General features: G+C 44.1%; 1 protein-coding gene across 2 annotated transcripts in view; it reads right to left on the bottom strand.

Annotated features, from left to right (window-relative positions):
• DEPTOR (DEP domain containing MTOR interacting protein) overlaps positions 1 to 19,509 on the bottom strand; it is a 185,133-nt gene that overhangs the window by 76,243 nt on the left and 89,381 nt on the right. For both annotated transcript variants that reach the window (XR_004673052.3, XM_003822599.5), the window contains exon 4: positions 16,964 to 17,142. Coding sequence is in view for 1 of the 2 variants with exons in the window: in XM_003822599.5 (XP_003822647.1) it covers positions 16,964 to 17,142 (179 nt within the window). In the remaining variant the exon portion in view is untranslated. The remainder of the gene's footprint in view (positions 1 to 16,963; positions 17,143 to 19,509) is intronic.

Genomic DNA, 19,509 nt, shown 5'->3' with positions numbered 1-19,509 from the left:
AGAGACATAAGATCAAAAGCTTAGGAAACAAACACTTTCTATCTCTTTGAAGCCCATATCGTGTAAGAAACTATGCTTGACTCAGAAGCCATGAAGCTGCTTAGACAGGAAGTCAAGCTGTCAGAAGACATGGCTTCTAGCAATGTGGCTTAGATTCCCCTGCAACAGAACAGGGGAATGTTCAGTTATGTTATGTTCAGTCCTTAGGCCTCAATTTTTCCATCTGTGGAAGAGAAATTACGATACTGTATTCTTTTATCCAAAGCAAGTGAAATTAATAAATATGTAGAAACCAATCTCTCCCTGAAAGACATGGTCTCCATAATGCTAATATACCATTAATAATATTGTTCTGCTGTCAGTAAAACTCCAAAGGACCCCACAATGAAAACTAGAATTTTTTTTTTTTTTTTTTTTTAGAGATGGAATCTCACACTGTCGACTGGGCTAGAGTGCAGTGGCATGATCTTGGCTCACTGCAACCTCCGCCTCCCAGGTCAAGTGATTCTCCTGCCTCAGCCTCCTGAGTAGCTGGGATTACAGGCACCTGCCACCACTCTCAGCTAATTTTTTGTATTTTTAGTAGAACGAGGTTTCACCACGTTGGCCAGGCTGGTCTCAAACTCCTGACCTCGTGATTCGCCTGCCTTGGCTTCCCAAAGTGCTGGGATTACAGGCATGAGCCATCACGCCCAGCCTGAAGACTAGGAATTTAAGAGAATTGCCAAAATCAAGTCCAGTCTAAATAATAATAGCCAACTACATTTTTTTTTTTTTGAGATAGGGTCTTGCTCTGTTGCTTGGAGTGCAGTGGCACAATCACTGCTCTCTGCAGCTTTGACTTTTCCAGGCTCAAGTGATCCTCTCATCTCAGCTTCCTTAGTAGTTGGAACTACAGGCGTGCACCACCACACCTGGCTAATTATTTTGACATTTTGTAGAGATGGAGTTTCACTGTGTTGCCCAGGCTTGTCTTGAATTCCTGGCCTCAAACGATTGCCTGCCTTGGCCTCCCAAAGTGCTGGGAATACAGGCGTGAGCCACTGTGCCCATCCTACATTTTTGACTTCTGGAAATATTAAAAAATCAAAGGTAAAGTAAAAACGGAGTGGAAAGAAAAAGTAGAAAATTTAAGCTGCAAACTGACCTGAATAGACTCCCCCTAAAATATAATTGGTAGTGTAGAATTTGGTGTTAATTCAGTTTGGAAGCCATACATTAGCAGTTTGATGGACATTGTTTCGATTCTTTAGGAGAACCTGTTAAACAAGCACAGGAATTGTTTCTCATGGAGGCCATAGAACAGTTGTTTGGAACTTGGATTCTGGAGTCAGACACTATAGTTCTATTTTCCTCATGCCATTTACTGTGTTTTCTTTGGGTGACTTCCTAATACCTTTGGGCTTTAGCTTCCTCATCAAAAACTGAGAGATAAAGAAAATAGGATTGTGAAATCATGGTGCTGGGGAAGGGAGAACATTTGTTGTTACCTATGTGGCTGGTACCCACTTTATGTGGATGTCCAAACTGGCACTGTAAAAATACAGATATCAGAAATCTCAGACATAGAGGAACAAAGATTACAGAGATAAGGGACTGAAAAATGAAATGCGGCTGGGCACAGTGGCTCACACCTGTAATCCCAGCACTTTGTAAGGCCGAGGCGGGTGGATCACCTGAGGTCAGGAGTTCGAGACCAGCCTGGCCAAGATGGTGAAACCCTGTCTCTGTTAAAAATACAAAAATTAGCAGGCTGTGGTGGCACATGCCTGTAATCCCAGCTGCTTGGGAGGCTGAGGCAGGAGAGTTGCTTGAACACAGGAGGCGGAGGTTGCAGTGAGCCGAGATTGTACCATTGCACTCCAGCCTGGGCAACAAGAACAAAACTCCATCTCCAAAAAAAACACAAAGAGAGAAAAGAAAAGAAAAGAAAAGAAAAAAGAAAAATGAAATGCACACAGGTCAGGACACCATGCTGCCCTCTGCTGGTTTCAAAACGGCCTAGAGCTGTGTTCTCCAAGATGGCAGCCACTAGCCACGTGAGCCTTGAAATGTGAGTCTGATTAAAGTGAAAAAACACACTGGATTTTGAAGACTTAGTATAACAAAATGTAAACTAGCTAATTTGTATTTTTCATATAGATTGCATTTTTAAATGATAATATTTTGGAGATGGCGAGTTAAAGTATATTATGAAGATTAATTTAACCCATTCCTCCTTTTTTTTTTTTTTTTTGCTATTTCTACTAGAAAATTTAAAATCACATATGTAGATTGTCTTGGTGGCTCCTAGCATATTTTCATTGCGTAGCCCTGGTCTGGTGGCTGATTTCCCACAAGAACAGAACAGCCAACCAACAAACAAGTTCACCCCTTTCATTGGGTACAGTACTTTGAAAGCCATTTGCCATAGAAGATGATCCTTGTCCTGAACAAGCAAATGATCAAGAGTTATTCCAGTTTTTCTCACACTATCTCCCCCATCCCATTTCCCTTATTTTGATGAGGAAGCACATTTTGTTCCCACTTAAGAGGAATCCCCCATTGAGGTTATGATTTCAGCACCAAGAAGGATTTCAGAGTCACAGGAGTGAGCCAGTGGGGCAAAACCAACACCCACCCCTTCCCCAGTGGCCTGGAGGCTTTGCTAACTGCCAATATGACCAAAACCTGGGACAGCTTGGGGAGTGGCTAAAATAAAATTTAAAGAATATGAACCCTGATACGCAGGCCTTCCTTGGATGGAAGCGGGGGTGGGGTGAGCTCTTTGTTGGGTTAAGTGTCATCACTCAGAGGAGAAAGAAAGTAAAGGGAAGCTTTCTAGAAAAAAAGCTGGGCCGGGTGCAGTAGCTCACGCCTGTAATTCCAGCACTTTAGGAGGCCAAGGCGGGTGCATCACGTGAGGTCAGGAGTTGGAGGCCAGCCTGGGCAACATTGCAAAACCCTGTCTCTATGAAAAATACAAAAATTAGCCACGCCCATAGTCCCAGCTACTTGGGAGGCTGAGGAGGGAAAATTGCTTGTGCTTGGGAGGTGGAGGTTGCAGTGAGCCAAGATCATGCCACTGCACTCCAGCCTGGGCAACAGAGCAAGACTCCACCTCAAAAAAAAGAAAAAAAGCTGGATGAAAAGTTCTAGCCTTTAAAATGTTGATTTTAAAATAACATACTAATTAATAATTTTTAAAAACATTACTGTCTAAATCAAAACTGATTATGAATATGAATCAACACACATATTTTTCCAATCATAGTCAGGATAGATGTATGTGAGTGTAAGTGAAATTCCTTCTTAAATTTCATCTTCATACCGTTCCGTGGTCACACTGATGAGTTTGCTTATGCTCAGTTTTATTCCTGGTAGTTACTCCCTGGCATTAACATACTTGGACTTGTTTATCCATTCCTGGCTGGAGTGGGGGTGAGCAGGGAGCAGGGAGCAGGGAGAGGGAAGATAGAAAGAAGGAGTTTTTCCAAAGAACCAGAGAGCCAAACAGAAAAGACGACCCAGATGTACTGAGATGAGAGTTATCAGCTAAGAGAAACTGAATTATAGTGAGCGGCTCAGAATCAAAAGCCAGAAGCAGCTAGTGGAAAAACTTTTAGAGGAAGAATCATGAGTGACAGCAGTGCAGCAAGGCTGAAACAGCTGAGAGTAATCATTGTTTATACCTGCATAAGGAGAGCCTGGGTCCCAGACAGGAATCCCAGCCCAAACCCCCTAGCCACCCAGCTGGGAGGGGGCTGATACTAGAAACTCACCCAAGGTTGACACAAGGGTCAGGGCTAGAAAAAAGGTCTGTGATGGAAAGAGAATGGAAACAATTCACTACTTAAAGGAGAGCCTCTCAACTTTTGGTCCCCTTGTCTCCTCAGCCCCCGCCTCCCATTGACGAGTATGATCTAGCTCACGTTCATCAGGAACTGGAACTTAATACCACAGCACTCTTTGACCAGGAGAGAGATGAAGCATATCAGAATCTGAAGTTTGAATTCTCTGTTCCACCCAGGAGACTGAGAAACCTGATATGCTCTTCTAGCGAGCCTGAGACCTCATTCTACAGGCCCCACTGAAAATGACCACTTAAACCCTGCTGAGGATTTAAATGACCAGATAAGGCCAAGCTGAGCACTCAATAGGAGCACACTTTCAATATACCTCAACTGCATAGAGATCTTGTGCTTGCGTTTTAAGACTTCTGTGTGCTGTTGTAAAAGATCATGCTTGGGCAAAGTGAGGACCTCATACTGCAGGGGACACTGGGTGACGAGCTGTCAGGACTGAGGCAGGGGTGGGTAGGAACACAGGCTTCAGAAGCAAGCATAGGTTGTACCTCGAGAAGCAGTTTATATACAATGGACAAAGATTCTACTAATGTCAAGAAGGAAAAGAAATATTCATAGGTATGACACTGTTTACAAAAGAAAAACCTCAAATGGGCATGGTGTTTCATGCCTGTAATCCCAGAACTTTGGGAGGCTGAGGTGGGAGGATCACTTGACCCCAGGAGTTCAAGATCAGCCTGGGCAATATAGCAAGACCCCATCTTTAAATTAAAAAAAAAAGAAAGAAACCTCTCGTCTGTGTGCATAACACTCTTCTTTCAAAATATTACATAAGATAAGGCATCCTGTATTCCTTTCATACTTTCTGAAAAGTTAAGGCTTGATGCCGTTATAGGTACATTTTCCTTTAACCTAAACCAATACTTTATTGTGTGCCAATGTCTTGGCCCTCTATCAAGCAACCTGTTCCTTTCTATTTACATTACAACAGCATTCTGGTTGTGTCTATTCTTCCTCCTGCATTGGATTCAGCTATGATAGAAAGTAACACAGGGCCAAAGCATATGAGAGAGCACAGTGGGAAAATGCCCAGAAAGTCTAAATTCGGAAAGTAAAAAATTAGATTAGATTACAGCTGCTGCTAAGATTACACTTGAAATGTTAAATATTGAAAGTAGATTGAGAAAATACTCTACCCAGCTTTTTTTTTTCCGTTCAAAGTTGAACACTTAGGAGCTAAGAATGATTATACCAGTTGCAAATGCCTCAATGTCTTCATCTAAAAAAAACAGAGACATGGTCATGTGCAGTGGCTCATGCCTGTAATTCCAATACTTTGGGAGGCTAGGGCGGGCGGATCACTTGAGGTCAGGAGTTTGAGACCAGCCTGGCCAACATGGCGAAACCCCGTCTCTACCAAAAGTACAAAAAAATTAGCTGGGTGTGGTGGCACATGCCTGTAATTCTAGCTACTTGGGAAGCTGAGGCAGGAGAATCGCTACAACCCGGGAGGCGGAGGTTGCAGTGAGCCAAGATTGCACCCCTGCACTCCAGCCTGGGTAACAGAGTAAGACTCCATCTAATAAAAAATGGCATAAAATTTAAAAAGAGAGATAACAGTATCAAGTGCATTGATTGCTTGTGAAGATTAAATGAGTTAATAGCAGTAAAGAACAGCCTGCCAAGCACTCATTTTCCTGTGGAAACAGGGCTTGCTTTTTCTTTTTTCTTTGCAGGGTGTGCGGGGGGAGGGTGGAACAACTACCCCCATTCTCCCACTTGGTGAATCTGTCAGTCAAAGGGTCCCCACCCAGGGTCAAGAGGTGAGCCTGTGACCCGACCCAGCCAATAAGGGTCCTCTCTAGAACATTAGCATCTGGAGACGGCAACTGCATATGCAGAAAACAGAGCTGATTCACCTGGCCATAGGTGGCTGGAAGGGATTACTTTTTAGTCACTAGTTCCTGGTTCCTGGATCCCCAGAGCTGCTTCAGTTTCTCTTCTTCAGGTAGCCTTGTTTTCAACATTTCCTTTAACTATCAGCTGGCTCTGCCATATATTTAAAGGAAGTGATGATTGGAGCTGCTTCTATTCAAAGAAAGCTTGCTGGTATAAACACCAGTATTGTGCCCAGCAAAGGCCAAGTCCTCAGTAAGTGGTCACTTTTGTCACTTGTTCATTCAATACATTTTTGCTGATACGATATATATATATCGTATTTTTTGCTGATACGATATATACATATCGTATTTTTTGCTGATACAACATATATATGCGCCAAACCAGTAGGAATACAGAAATGAACAAAACAACTTCTCTATCCTTAAAACATTTACTCTCTAGTTAGGGGTAAAGAAAGGCTAAGACACAGGGGCCATCTGTAAAGAAGTCTCCTCCGTTTCTTCTTCTTGACTTGAAAGTCCTCTTGGCAAGAAGTTAGCAAATGCAAATCAGAGAGCATGAGTAGGGGGCTGGGAGTGGTGGCTCATGCCTGCAATCCCAGCATTTTGGGAGGGCCAGGCAGGTGGATTGCCTGAGGTCAGGAGTTCAAGACCAGCCTGGCCAATATGGTGAAACCCCGTCTCTATTAAAAAATACAAAAATTAGCCCAGTGTGGTGGCACACACCTGTAATCCCAGCTACTCAGGAGGCTGAGGCAGGAGAATCACTTGAACCCAGCACAATCTTGGTTCACTGCACTCCAGCCTGGGCAACAAAGCGAGACTCCATCTCAAAAAAAAAAAAAGAAAAAAAAAAGGAGCAGGCATGAGTAGGAGAGCAGGAGAACCACGATAGAGAGGAAGGGCGGGTGGGCAAGCAAGGCTAGGTTGGCACTGATAGACGCTCCCCTGGACCAAGCTTCAGTCAGGCTCCTTTAAGCCCTCTTTTCTACTGGGCCTCCACCTTGCTGCTCCCTTCCCCTCCCCTCCACCCCCCATCCTGCTGTCTTGGCTTACCCAGCCCAGTTTTAGCAAATAACCCTGATAAGTCAGTATACTGAAAATCCCTCACCCTTGATACCCAATCAAGTTTGTTATCTCCACCTTTGATTTCTAAGTCCTTGGCCTGTCTTGAGCAAGAATCTCTCTGCCCTAAGTCTCCTGTTTAGTAATTTTCCATCCACTGACCGACCCCGCACTGTGCTCCTTGACTCTAAATCCCTACTTGTCCCTATATTTTAAGTTGAGCCCAATCTGTCTCCCCTATTGCAATACCCCTATTGTAATTATCTTAAACAAAGTTTTCCTTACTTTTCTAACAAGTGTCAATAATTTTTTTCTTAATGCCATATAGCCTTGAGAAAGTTGCAATTGATGGGGCTCAGGACATGCCACCCCGAAATATGGCTACCTGGCATAAGGATTGTTTGGTACTGGTTATTTTGAGAAGCTGCAGACACAGCAGTAGCTCCAAAAAGTTGTCCTTTCAGAAATGTACATCTGTAAAGGAAATGTCCTTTTGTCCTTTTTAAAATTTTTTTTTTTTTTTTAGAGATGGGATTTTGCTATGTTGCCCAAGCTGGTCTCAAACTCCTGGGCTCCAGCAGTCCTCCCGCCTTGGCCTCTAAAAGTGTTAGGATTACAAGTGTGAGCCACCATGCAGAGCTAGGAAATGCCCCTCTGTAAAGGTCTCTCCCTCTCTGCACCAGGAACAGAAAGAAAATTAAGTCACTAGAGACTCGTAATAAATAAAGAAGGTGTTGACCTAAATCTGCATAACAAACCATACATTTGTATAGGTGCTTTTTCTGACCCTCTGGTTTTAACTGGGTTACATCTTTTTTTCTTTGTTTCAGGGAATAATGGTATTTAAGCCTGAAGTCTGAACTACCCATCCCCCCACCTTTTTTTTTTTGAGGCAGAGTCTTGCTCTGTCGCCCAGGCTGGAGTGCAATGGTACGATCTCGGCTCACTGCAACCTCTGCCTGCTGAGCTCAAGCAATTCTTGTGCCTCAGCCTCCCAAGTAACTGGGATTACAGGCACACACCATCAAGCCTGCCTAATTTTTGTATTTTTAGTAGAGACGGGGTTTCACCATGTCAGCCAGGCTAGTCTAGAACTCTTGGCCTCAAGTGATTCACTCGCCTCAGCCTCCCAAAGTGCTGGGATTACAGGTATGAGCCACCACGCCTGGCCTGAACTACTCTTTTGAGATCTATCCTAGAGATTTACTCATTTCTCTGGATTTTCACCCATATTTACAGAGGGCATACATATTAAACTTCTGTTCATTTTTCTCTTGTTAGTCCATCCTTTGTTACAGCAGGTCTCAATTAAGAACTCATGAAAAGTAAAGAAAAAATTATTTTTCCTCCTCGGTGTAATCTTGCCTTTAGCCTCAATCATCAGTACCTTCTTTCTCTTTTTTTTTTTTTTTTTAAAGAGACAAGATCTCACTATGTTTCCCAGGCTGGTCCCGAACTCCTGTCCTGAAGCAATCCTCCCCGCTCAGCTTCCCAAAGTGCTGAGATTACAGGCATGAGTCACCACACCCAGTTAGTACCTTCTTTTTCTTCCTTCCCTCTCCTCTTCCCCTTTTTCCCCTTTCCTTTCCAGCTGGGCTATTCCAGGCTTAGGCTGATCTCTATCAATTATCTTAATTATTGGAGAGATGCAGTTAATTTCTGTCTGGATGTGGCCTCTAGCTTCCTTTGCTGCAGATCCCAAATTCTCTCTTCATGGCCAGCAGAGCAAATGTCTCTGCTACTGTCTTCCACTGAAGGATGAGATAATCATAGCTACTCTCAAGCAACTGGGAGGATTAAAAAGATAATGTATGTAAAACTGCTTTGTATATGGCACAGTATGATATATGTTTAAAACAAAAGAAAAAGAAAGAGGGCTTAGCGTTGAAATTGTTGAAGTGCTCTGACTAAAGTTCTAAAACAGGAAATTATCCACCCAGACACAGCAGCGGTAGCCTGGTAGGCCAGGGTCAGCTGCTGCAGCTGTGAGCAATTTACCCACATGATTATCTGGTTTCCATCTCCCTCCATTTAAGGCTGCTAAAATAGCTGGATGGCAACTAAGGGAGTTGGGAAAGATAACTTATGTGAGTAAAGAAGTGTGTTCAGGCCCTTTGCAGTGGCTCACACCTGTAATCCTGGCACTTTGGGAGGCCAAGGCTGGAGGATCGCTTGAGCCCAGAAGTTCAAGACTAACCTGGGCAACTTGGCAACAACCCCCGTCTCTATGAAAAATTTAAAAATTAGCCGGGTGTGGTGGTGAGCACTTGTAGTCCTGGCTACTCAGGAGCTGAGGTGGGAGGACTGCTTTAGCCTGGGAGGTCAAGGCTGCAGTGAGCCATGATCATGTCATTGCACTCCAGCCTGGTCAACAGAGCAAGACCGTGTTTCAAAAAAAGAAAAGAGGCCAGGTGCAGTGGCTCATGCCTGTAATCTCAACACTTTGGGAGGCTGAGGCGGGCAGATCACCTGAGGTCGGGAGTTCGAGACCGGCCTGACCAACATGGAGAAACCCTGTCTCTACTAAAAATACAAAATTAGCCGGGTGTGGTGGCACATGCCTGTAATCCCAGCTACTCAGGAGGCTGAGGCAGGAGAATTGCTTGAACCTGGGAGGCGAAGGTTGTGGTAAGCCGAGATCACACCATTGCACTCCAGCCTGGGCAACAAGAGCGAAACTCCGTCTCAAAAAAAAAAGGGTATTCATCCCATTTCCCATTTGCAAATGTTACCCAAAAATCTCAAGGTCCCTGGTCATTGTTTGGAGGAAGAGAATATTGTAGATTTCAGAGGTTAATAATCTTTATAGTATAAATATCTGCCAGGCTATGTCGGCTGATTCAGCTGATGCAATAGAACTTGAGAATTTTTTTCTAGTGGGGCCTGCAGTTAGCATCTCATCTTCTTTAGTGGTTAAGAGTGCAGGCTCTGAAGCTAGACTGTCTTGATTTGAATCTTGAATCTACCACTCACTAGCTCTCATCTTCAGCACATTACTTTTTTTTTTTTTTTTTTTTTTTGAGACAGAGTCTTACTCTGTCACACAGGCTGGAGTGCAGTGGCATGATCTCGGCTCACTGCAACCTCTGCCTCCTTGGTTCCAGCAATTTTCCTGCCTCAGCCTCCCAAGTAGCTGGGACTACCGGCGCATGCTACCACACCCGGCTAATTTTTGTATTTTTGGTAGAGACAGAGTTTCACTATGTTGCTTAAGCTGGTCTTGAACTCCTGACCTCAAGTGATCCATCTGCCTCAGCCTCCCAAAGTGCTGGGATTACAGGCCTGAGCCACAATGCCCAGCCTTCAGCATGTTACTTAACCTCATCTCAAAAACGAGAATGATTATGATACCTAACTGACAGGGAAATACATACGTGAATAGAGTTCTTAGAACAGTGGCTGGGATATAGTAAGAGCTCTATACATTTCACCTATTATTTAGAGTAGATCAGATCATGTACAAGAGATAGCATTTGAGGGCCATAAGAGGTAGATGCTGTGTTAAAAGCTTTTGCCAAGTGCAATCACTTAATTCTCCCAACAATTCTGTGCAGGAAAGAGTTACCATAGCAGCCCCAATACAGAAGGGCCGGCTTATGGGGCTGGCCCATGGCTAGCACCTGGGAACTTGGCTTTTGTAAGGTTCCCAAGTCACTAACTGATAAGGACCTTGCCCACCTGGTGCACTGAATTGTGTTGTATCGGCCTGCCTAGACTGTTTGTACAAACAGTGTGATTTATGGAGAATACTTGCTTTCCTTCTGAGAGTCTGCAATGCTGCTGGTTGTGGCTGGCTAAGCAAGCAGAGTGTACCTATGAGAAAAGCCCCCAGTAAAAATCTTTGGCTCTGCACCTCAACATGGGTATTAGGACTCAGAAACAGACACCCCAAAATATGGCACTTTGATATGCTGAACTGAAGAAAACTCTACGATGTCTCCGACCTTCTCCCCTGCTTCTGCCCCTCAGTCCTCTGTGTCCCCCAAAGCACTGGATAAAGGTCTCTGAAGTTCCTTACCTGCCTAAGTCTGGACCTGCCAAAGAAGAAAACAATTTACCTCTGGTTCCTTCCCTGAGTTTTCATTAATTGAACTCATATGACAGGAAGAAAGACTGAAGTCTGTGGACAAACCTGGTCAGACTTTTGCCAGGTCTGCTCTGCTGACCCAATGGACTTAGTAGCAGGCCCTTGTATATTCTTCAAGCCTACTGAATCCTCCTAAAAATCAATCACACTTCCCCATCTCCCTTTCCTCTAAGAAGTAGGACACATAGCCTCTGTACCCCACTGGAATATTAGGTAATCACTGTGGTTCTCCTGGTGTACACACTAATAAATTGGTTTGCCTTTTCTCCAATTAATCTGTCTTTTGTGAGTTGATTTTTCAGCCAACCTTCTTTTTTTTTTTTTCAGACGGAGTCTCGCTCTGTTGCCCAGGCTGGAGCGGTGGCGCAATCTCTGCTCACTACAAGCTCCGCCTCCCAGGTTCACACCATTATCCTGCCTCTGCCTCCCGAGTAGCTGGGACTGCAAAGCGCCCGCCACCATGCCCGGCTAAGATTTTTTGTATTTTTAGTAGAGACGGGGTTTCACCGTGTTAGCCAGGATGGTCTCGATCTCCCGACCTTGTGATCCGCCTGCCTCGGCCTCCCAGAATGCTGGGATTTCAGGCGTGAGCCATTGTGCCCGGCCGATTTTTCAGCCAACCTTCAGACGGCAAAGGGGATGTTTTCCCTTGGCCCCTACGAGGGCTCCCCTGGTGGAGATATTGCACACGTGTTACTGCATTTCACGGCTAGAGAAGGGAGTCCCTTCAAGAAGGAAGAACATAGGAAACTGTGCCTGGATTTCTCCACACTCCACCCGATGTGCCCTTTTCTCTTGCTGACCCTGCTGTGTATCCTTTCACTGTAATAAATCTTAGCCACGAACACAACTACACGTTGAACCCTTCTAGTACACACTGAACTTGTGGATGTTCATAGGTCTCTGAAAAAACAAACTCTCAAAGGTCTATCATGTAACTCTAATTTTATAGTTTCAAAATCCGAGGAATGGGAAAGTTACAAGATGCAGACGCGGCCACTTAGTAGGTGAAAAAGCCGCATCTAAATCCAGTCTGTCTCCTTCCAAAGACTGTGCTCATTCCATCATGCCAGGCAGCCATACCCAGTCACATACATCCCAGACCAAGGCAAGCTTCTTTGTAAGACACAACACCTAGTAGCTACAGGGTAGCTCTGCAACTTGAGAAAATCTCTTAAAGGATTTGAAGACCAGATTTCTTCACTGTAAATCTGCAATAATAATACTAATGCCACAAAATTGCTGTGAGGATTTAATAAGTACAACATACAAAGCATATGTGTGAAGCACACACATATTAAATATACAGTATATTAAGATCTATAAAGTAGCCTAATGCCTTTATAGATAGTACACATCTATAAATTAAAAAGCTAGACAAATATGTATAGATGTGGTCAACATACAGACATTTGTATAAATATGTACATATACATGCATATATATATGTATCCACATAAATACACATGCATGTTAATTATTCATCTAACAATTTCTGCCTTGAGTAAAGCGCACTAGTCACCATTCATAGATGAAGCTAGTTAGGATTTCACAGGTAAGCCTGATTTTTACACTTACTGGTTTCAAAATAGGGAACCACTTTTATCCAGAAACCTTCTGCTCAAAGCCTAAAGGCTGACTTTCCTTAATGTTTAACCTATGAAATTAATTATTAGCCAGACAATTAAAAGCTCTGCTCAAGACACTAACTGGTACTTACCATGAGCTCTAACATACACAGGTATGGTGGCCATATTTTCATAACTCCAAGTTACAACCTGTGACCTAGCAATGAATTACTGTGCTGGGAAACTGAAACTCCCTCAGAAACCCCAGTTGCTATGTAGAATATTCAGTACTCCTACAATCACGGAAAGCATACTTCTGTGGTTAAGATTTATTATCAGCCAGGCACGATGGCTCACGCCTGTAATCCCAGCACTTTGGGAAGCCAAGGTGGGTGGATCACCTGAGGTCAGGAGTTCGAGACCTGCCTGACTGACATGGTGAAACCCTCTGTCTACTAAAAATACAAAAAATTAGCCAAGCATGGTGGCACATGCCTATAATCCCAGCTACTCGGGAGGCTGAGGCAAGAGAATTGCTTGAACCTGGGATGTGGAGGTTGCAGTGAGCCAAGATCGCACCATTGCACTCCAGCCTGGGCAACAAGAGCAAAACTCCATCTCAAAAAAAAAAAAAAAAGATTTATTATCAAAAATGCATTTGTTTTATCCTTTACATTGTACCTTTATGGTGTTTCTGTTTATAGCATTACAAAGTTACACTGTAATTGAAGCATAATTACTTATCCCTTGGAAATCATTTAGAAACCATTCACAGTATCCTCTATCTTCTTTCTAAAGCCAAGGATATACAGTGTGGGTCAGTACATCATAGTATAAGAGGCTGGTTTTCTCCTAGAAGTTGGTATCATCTGACTTTTTTTTTTTGAGATGGAGTCTTGCTGTGTCGCCCAGGCTGGAGTGTAGTGGCGTGATCTTGGCTCACTGCAACCTCCGCCTCCAGGGTTCAAGCGATTCTCACTGCCTCAGCCTCCCAAGTAGCTGGGATTACAGGCATCCACCACGACTCCCGGCTAATTTTTGTTTTTATAGTAGAGACGGGGTTTCACAATGTTGGCCAGCTCGCTGAGCCACCATGCCCAGCCTCATCTTACTTTTTCTCTGTAGAGCAAAGATATGAAAGAACCAACTGTAACCCAAACCTACCATTTTTCACTGGGGAAAACCCCAGTCATCCCACCCAACTCCAAGGTCACACTTACTAGCAGTAATATCCATTTGGACATTACTACCTGAGTGGCCTCAGACAAGTGATTTATCCTATTGGTGCCTTCACCTCCTGATTTGTAAAATGGAGATAATAAAAATACTGGCCCTATAGTATTGTACATCTAAACATTTGTTAAGAAGGGAGCTCTCAGGTCAGGCATGGTGGCTTATGCCTGTAATCCCAGTACTTTGGGAGACCGGGGCAGGCGGATCACTTGAGGTCAGGAGTTCAAGACCCACCTGGCCAACATGGTGAAATCCTGTTTCTACTAAAAATACAAAAATCAGCTGAGCGTGGTGGTGCACAGCTACTGGGGAGGCTGAGGCAGGAGAATCCCTTGAACCTGGGAAGTGGAGGTGGCAGTAAGCCGAGATCTGCCACTGCATGATCAGAGCAGTAACTGTCCCAAAAAATAATAATAATAATAAAAGAAGGTAGCTCTCATATTAATGTTCTTATCACAATACATTTTTTTAAAAAAGAATATCTACCTCATAGAGTTTATTTATTAATAAGTTAATAAGGGTAAAAGGATTAGCACAGTGCCTGGCTTATAGTATAAAATAAATAAATAAATGAAATAGATAGCACATCTTCTACTGTTCTCTAATTGCTTCTATAACCATCTCATAGTCCTGACAATACTATGAACGGCTTAAGGTCAGGGATCACACCAGCACTGTGCTTCCCTGTCCATCTTCCTTTCCTCAGTGAACTTAAACCAGAGCTAGACATGTTAGGCCACCAACAGACAGCTGTGAGTCCAACTGTGGCAGAACTGCACAGGAGAAAGCAGCCTGGAATACAGTGTCACTCACTCTAAGCAATGCCTCTAGATCCATGGCTTCCAAAATATTTGACTCCAATACAGAGTAACAAATAATTTTTAGGTTGTAACTCAATATACACCTGCATATGTCCCTATGTTTTATAGTGTATGTCTAAATGAAATAAAAGTACTGTAAAACAATACTTACTCTTTTTTTGGCGGGGGGGGGACGAAGTCTTGCTCTGCCACCCAGGTTGGAATGCAGTGGCACAATCTCGGCTCACTGCAACCTCCACCTCCAGGGTTCAAGCGATTCTCTTGCCTCCGCCTCCTGAGTAGCTGGGACTACAGGCACACACCACCACACCCAGCTAATGTTTTGTATTTTTAGTAGAGATGGGGGTTTCACCATGTTGGCCAGGCTGGTCTCGAACTCCTGACCTCAGGTGATCCACCAGCCTCAGCCTCCCAAAGTGCTGGGATTACATAAAATCTTAAAATATTACTCTAACTTTCCCTCTGCCTTTCTGTGTAAAAACAGGCCATAAAGAAATTATCTGACCTACGCTGGTTAACTGTAGGTCATAAGACTCCCATTCCAAGCCGGGCATGGTGGCTCACACTTGTAATCCCAGCACTTTGGAAGGCTGAGGCAGATGGATCACCTGAGGTGAAGACTGTAAGACCAGCCTGGCCAACATGGTGAAACCCCATCTCTACTAAAAAATACAAAAATTAGCTGGGTGTTGTGGTGCACGTCTGTAATCTCAGCGACTCGGAAGGCTAAGGCAGGAGCATCACCTGAACCTGGGAGGCGGAAGTTGCAGTGAGCCAAGATCATGCTACTGCACTCCAGCCTGGGTGACAAAGAGAGACTCAATCTCAAAAAAACAAAACAAAACAAAACAAAAAAGACTTCCATTCCAGAAAGGGTCCTGCCCTACACCCAGGAGGAATGAATGCTGCAGAGAGGCCAAAAAGAATCTATACAGACAGGCCTTGTTGGGCTGCTCTACTCAGTCTATTAACTTTAGATCATACCCTTTTTGTCCAGTCATATTTCTACATAACTGTCCATACTTTGTTGAACATAAGCATAACAATGGATGATTTTCCCTGTATCTCTGGCTTTTCATTCTGAAGGCTGCCATACATGTTAATAAATTTGTATGCCTTTTCTCCTATTAATCTGCCTCTTGGGCCCAGCACGGTTGTTCACGCCTGTAATCCCAGCTCTTCGGGAGGCCAAGGTGGGTGGATCACTTGAGGCCAGTAGTTAGAGGCCAGCCTGGCCAACATGGCAAATCCCTCCCCTAAAAATACAAAAATTAGTGCGCCTGTAATCCCATTGTAATTCCAGCTACTCAGGAGGCTGAGGCATGAGAATCACTTGAACCTGGGAGGTGGAGGTTGCAGTGAGCTGAGATGGTGCCTTTGCAGTCCAGCCTGGGTGACGGAAGGAGACTCTGCCTTAAACAAAACAAAACAAATCTGCCTCTTGTCAGTGATTTTCAGCAAACCTTCAGAGGGCAAAGGGGAAAGTGTTCTCTTGGTCCTTACATGTATAACCTACGCACATCCTTTTGTATACTTCAAATCATTTCTAGATTACTTCCTGAGTAGCTGGGATTACAGACGTGCACCACAACACCCAGCTAATTTTTGTATTTTTCAGTAGAGATGGGGTTTCACCATGTTGGCCAGGCTGGTCTTGAACTCCTCACCTCAGGTGATCCACCCACCTCAGCCTCCCAAAGTGCTGGGATGACAAGTGTGAGCCACCGTGCCCGACTTGGAATGGGAGTCTCATGATCTACAGTTAACCAACGTAGGTCAGATACAATGTAAAATACCCGATACAATGTAAACACTCTGTAAGTAGTTGTTACATTGTACTGTTTAGGGAATAATGATGAAAAAATGTCTATGCGTGTGTAGTTCAGATAACTTTTTTCCAAAGATTTTAAATTCATGGTTGGTTAAATACACAGATGCAGAACCCACAGATACAAAGGGCTGACTAAAACACTTCTTAACTAGTAACTTACATTGCATCATTATGATTTGGCCCTAAACGGAAAGTGATACTTTTATGAAGTCTCTTTGGCTTAACTCTTCACTGTGGCAGCTTACATCATGGTTCAGGAAATGTTTATTCTCTAACAACCAACCTTCTGGGAGGCATCCACTTCCCAACTCCATATTATACTTGACTTCATGACTTGCTTTAGCCAATTAGATACAAAGTTGTGATGTTACATCACATCCAAGCAGCAGCTTTTGGAGGCGCTATAAGAACCTGCCTGTCCTCTTTAGCATGTGCAATAATTTATTAAAAATAACACATCACAGACAGTGGATATTCCTTTAGTCTGTGTCCCAGAATGGAAAGGCGTGGAGCACAGACCTGAACTTGACCCCCAACTTGGAGACAAGCTGAACATAAGCAGAGGTGCAGCTGACTTACAGATTCATGAGTGAGAAATAAGTACTTGTTGTAAGACACAAGATTTGGGGCTGGCTGTTTGTTCCTGCAGCAAAAGCTGCCCAATATGCTCACCATGCTGGATGATGCCATGCTCCATAAGCCGGTGGCAAAGCTGCTCTGCCTCTTTCCTTGTGGTGGCCTCACCTTCCTGAACCAGCCAGTCCAGGAATTCAGATGCCATGAAGGTGCGCTCATACTTGACCCCTTCCTCCTCCCTGGGCTGCAGGAGTGTGTTTTCAGGGCTCATCAGCCTGGGAAGAAAAAAAGGGAAAAGAAAAATAAACCTATACGAAAGGAAAACAGCTCATTTGAAATCATAGATTTCCATGAAGTACTACAGCAAAGTTGTCAGACAGACAGATGCAGCTGTCAGGTGCCACCACACATGTAATTTCTTTTTACTTTTTTTTTTTTTTTTTTTTTGAGACAGAGTTTCGCTCTTGTTGCCCAGGCTGGAAGTGCAATGGCGTGATCTTGGCTCACTGCAACCTCCGCCTCCTGGGTTCAAGCAATTCTTCTACCTTGACCTCCCGAATAGCTGGGATTACAGGCATGTGTCACCACACCCAGCTAATTTTGTATTTTTAGTAGCGACAGGTTTTCTCCATGTTGGTCAGGCTGGTCTTGAACTCCCAACCTCAGGTGATCCACCCTTCTCGGCCTCCCAAAGTGCTGGGATTACAAGCCCAGCGTACCACACATGTAATTTCTAATTGCTTCAGAAGCAAACAAGATGCATTTTCTCCTAGTAATTTCAAAAAAAAAATTGGAAATGCAATCCAAAACTCTACGATTAGCAGACTGCATTCAAGTTAGCAATCTTGAAAAGAGGTTACAATTTCATGTTCTACTCTACCATTCTGAAAAAGCTAGTATTTCTTTCCTAATTGCATTATTTCACTTCTGTGCTAAGAAGACTAGTGCTGTGAACTGAGTGTGTCCTCGCTAATTTTTTTTTTTTTTTTTTTGAGACGGGGTTTCACTCTTGTTGCCCAGGCTGGAGTGCAATGGTGTGACCTTGGCTCACTGCAACCTCCACCTCCTGGGTTCAAGCGATTCTCCTGCCTTGGCCTCCAGAGTAGCTGGGATTACAGGCACATGCCACTACACCTGGCTAATTTTTGTATTTTTACTAGAGACGGGGTTTCACCATATTGTCCAGGCTGGTCTCAAACTCCTGACCTCCTGATCCGCCCATCTTGGCCTCCCAAAGTGCCAAGATTACCAGCGTGAGCCACCATGCTCAGCGGTCCCCGCTAATTACATATGGTGAATCTCTAGTCGCTAATGTGATGACATTTGCAGGTGGCACATTTGGGAGGTAGTTAGGTTACAAGGCTGGAGCCATCATGATGGCATTAGTGCCCTTATGAAAAGAGACAAAAGGGAGCTTGCTCTCTTTCTTTCTCTCTGCTGTTGCCACGTGAGAACATAGCCAGAAGACAGCCATCTGCAAACCAAGAAGCAGGATCAAACCAAGAAGCAGCCACCTGCAAACCAAGAAGCAGGTGTCACTGGATCACTGGCACCTTGATCTTGGACCTCCCACACAAATGTTTGTTGTTTAAGCTACTCAGCCTGTGGTATATTTTGTTACAGTAGCCTGAACCAAGATGACTACATAGGTGACTCTTTTGAAATCCTCCCATACCCACATAGCTTGCTTCTCACACCTGTCTTCCCAGGCATTCCTCAACTCTGGATTCCATTTTCACATCTCCAAAATAGCTCCAACTGGGCCTATAAGTGTTCTCCTATGCATCAATATATGATGCAATGTAACACAAATGTCAGTCCTTATTCTGGTTGACATTAATACCAGTATATGGGGCCGGGATTGGTAGCTCACACCTGTAATCCCAGCACCTTGGGAAGCCGAGGCTGGTGGATCACTTGAGGTCAGGGGTTTGAGATTAGCCTGGGCAACATGGCGAAACCCCATCTCTACTAAAAATACAAAAAAATTAGCCAGACACATTGGCACATGCCTGTAGTACCAGCTACTCAGGAGGCGGAGGCAGGAGAGTTGCTTGACCCAGAGGCAGAGGTTGCAGTGAGCCGAGTTCGCACAACTGCACTCCAGCCTGAGTGACAGAGGGAGACTCCCTCTCAAAAACAAAAAACAAAAAACAAAAAAACCCAATAGTAGAAGGTACTGACCACTGCCCTTGGCTAGGGGGACATCAATCACACTCTATTGGTTTTCGACCTGCCCTCTGCTCCTACCTCTTACTCAGCTACACTTGTGTTGGCTTATCTGCATCTCTCTGGACTTTAAAGGCTGGAATTCCTTGAGATTCAGTCCCTACATACCTCTTTTCTCATTCCATAGTCTCTCTCGTGAGCTCCTCCATTTCCCTGTCTTCGATTACTATCCACATTCCAGATTCCCAGATTTATATTCCCAGACCAGGCCTATACTCCCAACCCTACAGCTTTGCATCCACATAGATTTCTCAAAGCCACCTCAAAATCAACAACCCCAAGACTGAGCTCACGTTCTTCCTTCCAAACCCGGTCCTGTGCCAGTCAATGCTTACAATGTCCAGCCAGAAAATGAGGCATTGTCCTTGGCCCCTCTCTCTTCCTCACCCCCTGCCCAGTCATCAACACGAACT

Source organism: Pan paniscus, chromosome 7, assembly GCF_029289425.2.
Source record: "Pan paniscus chromosome 7, NHGRI_mPanPan1-v2.0_pri, whole genome shotgun sequence".
Taxonomy (NCBI): domain Eukaryota; kingdom Metazoa; phylum Chordata; class Mammalia; order Primates; family Hominidae; genus Pan; species Pan paniscus.
Note: the sequence above shows the minus strand (reverse complement) of the source record. Positions and strands in the feature narration are given on the sequence as shown.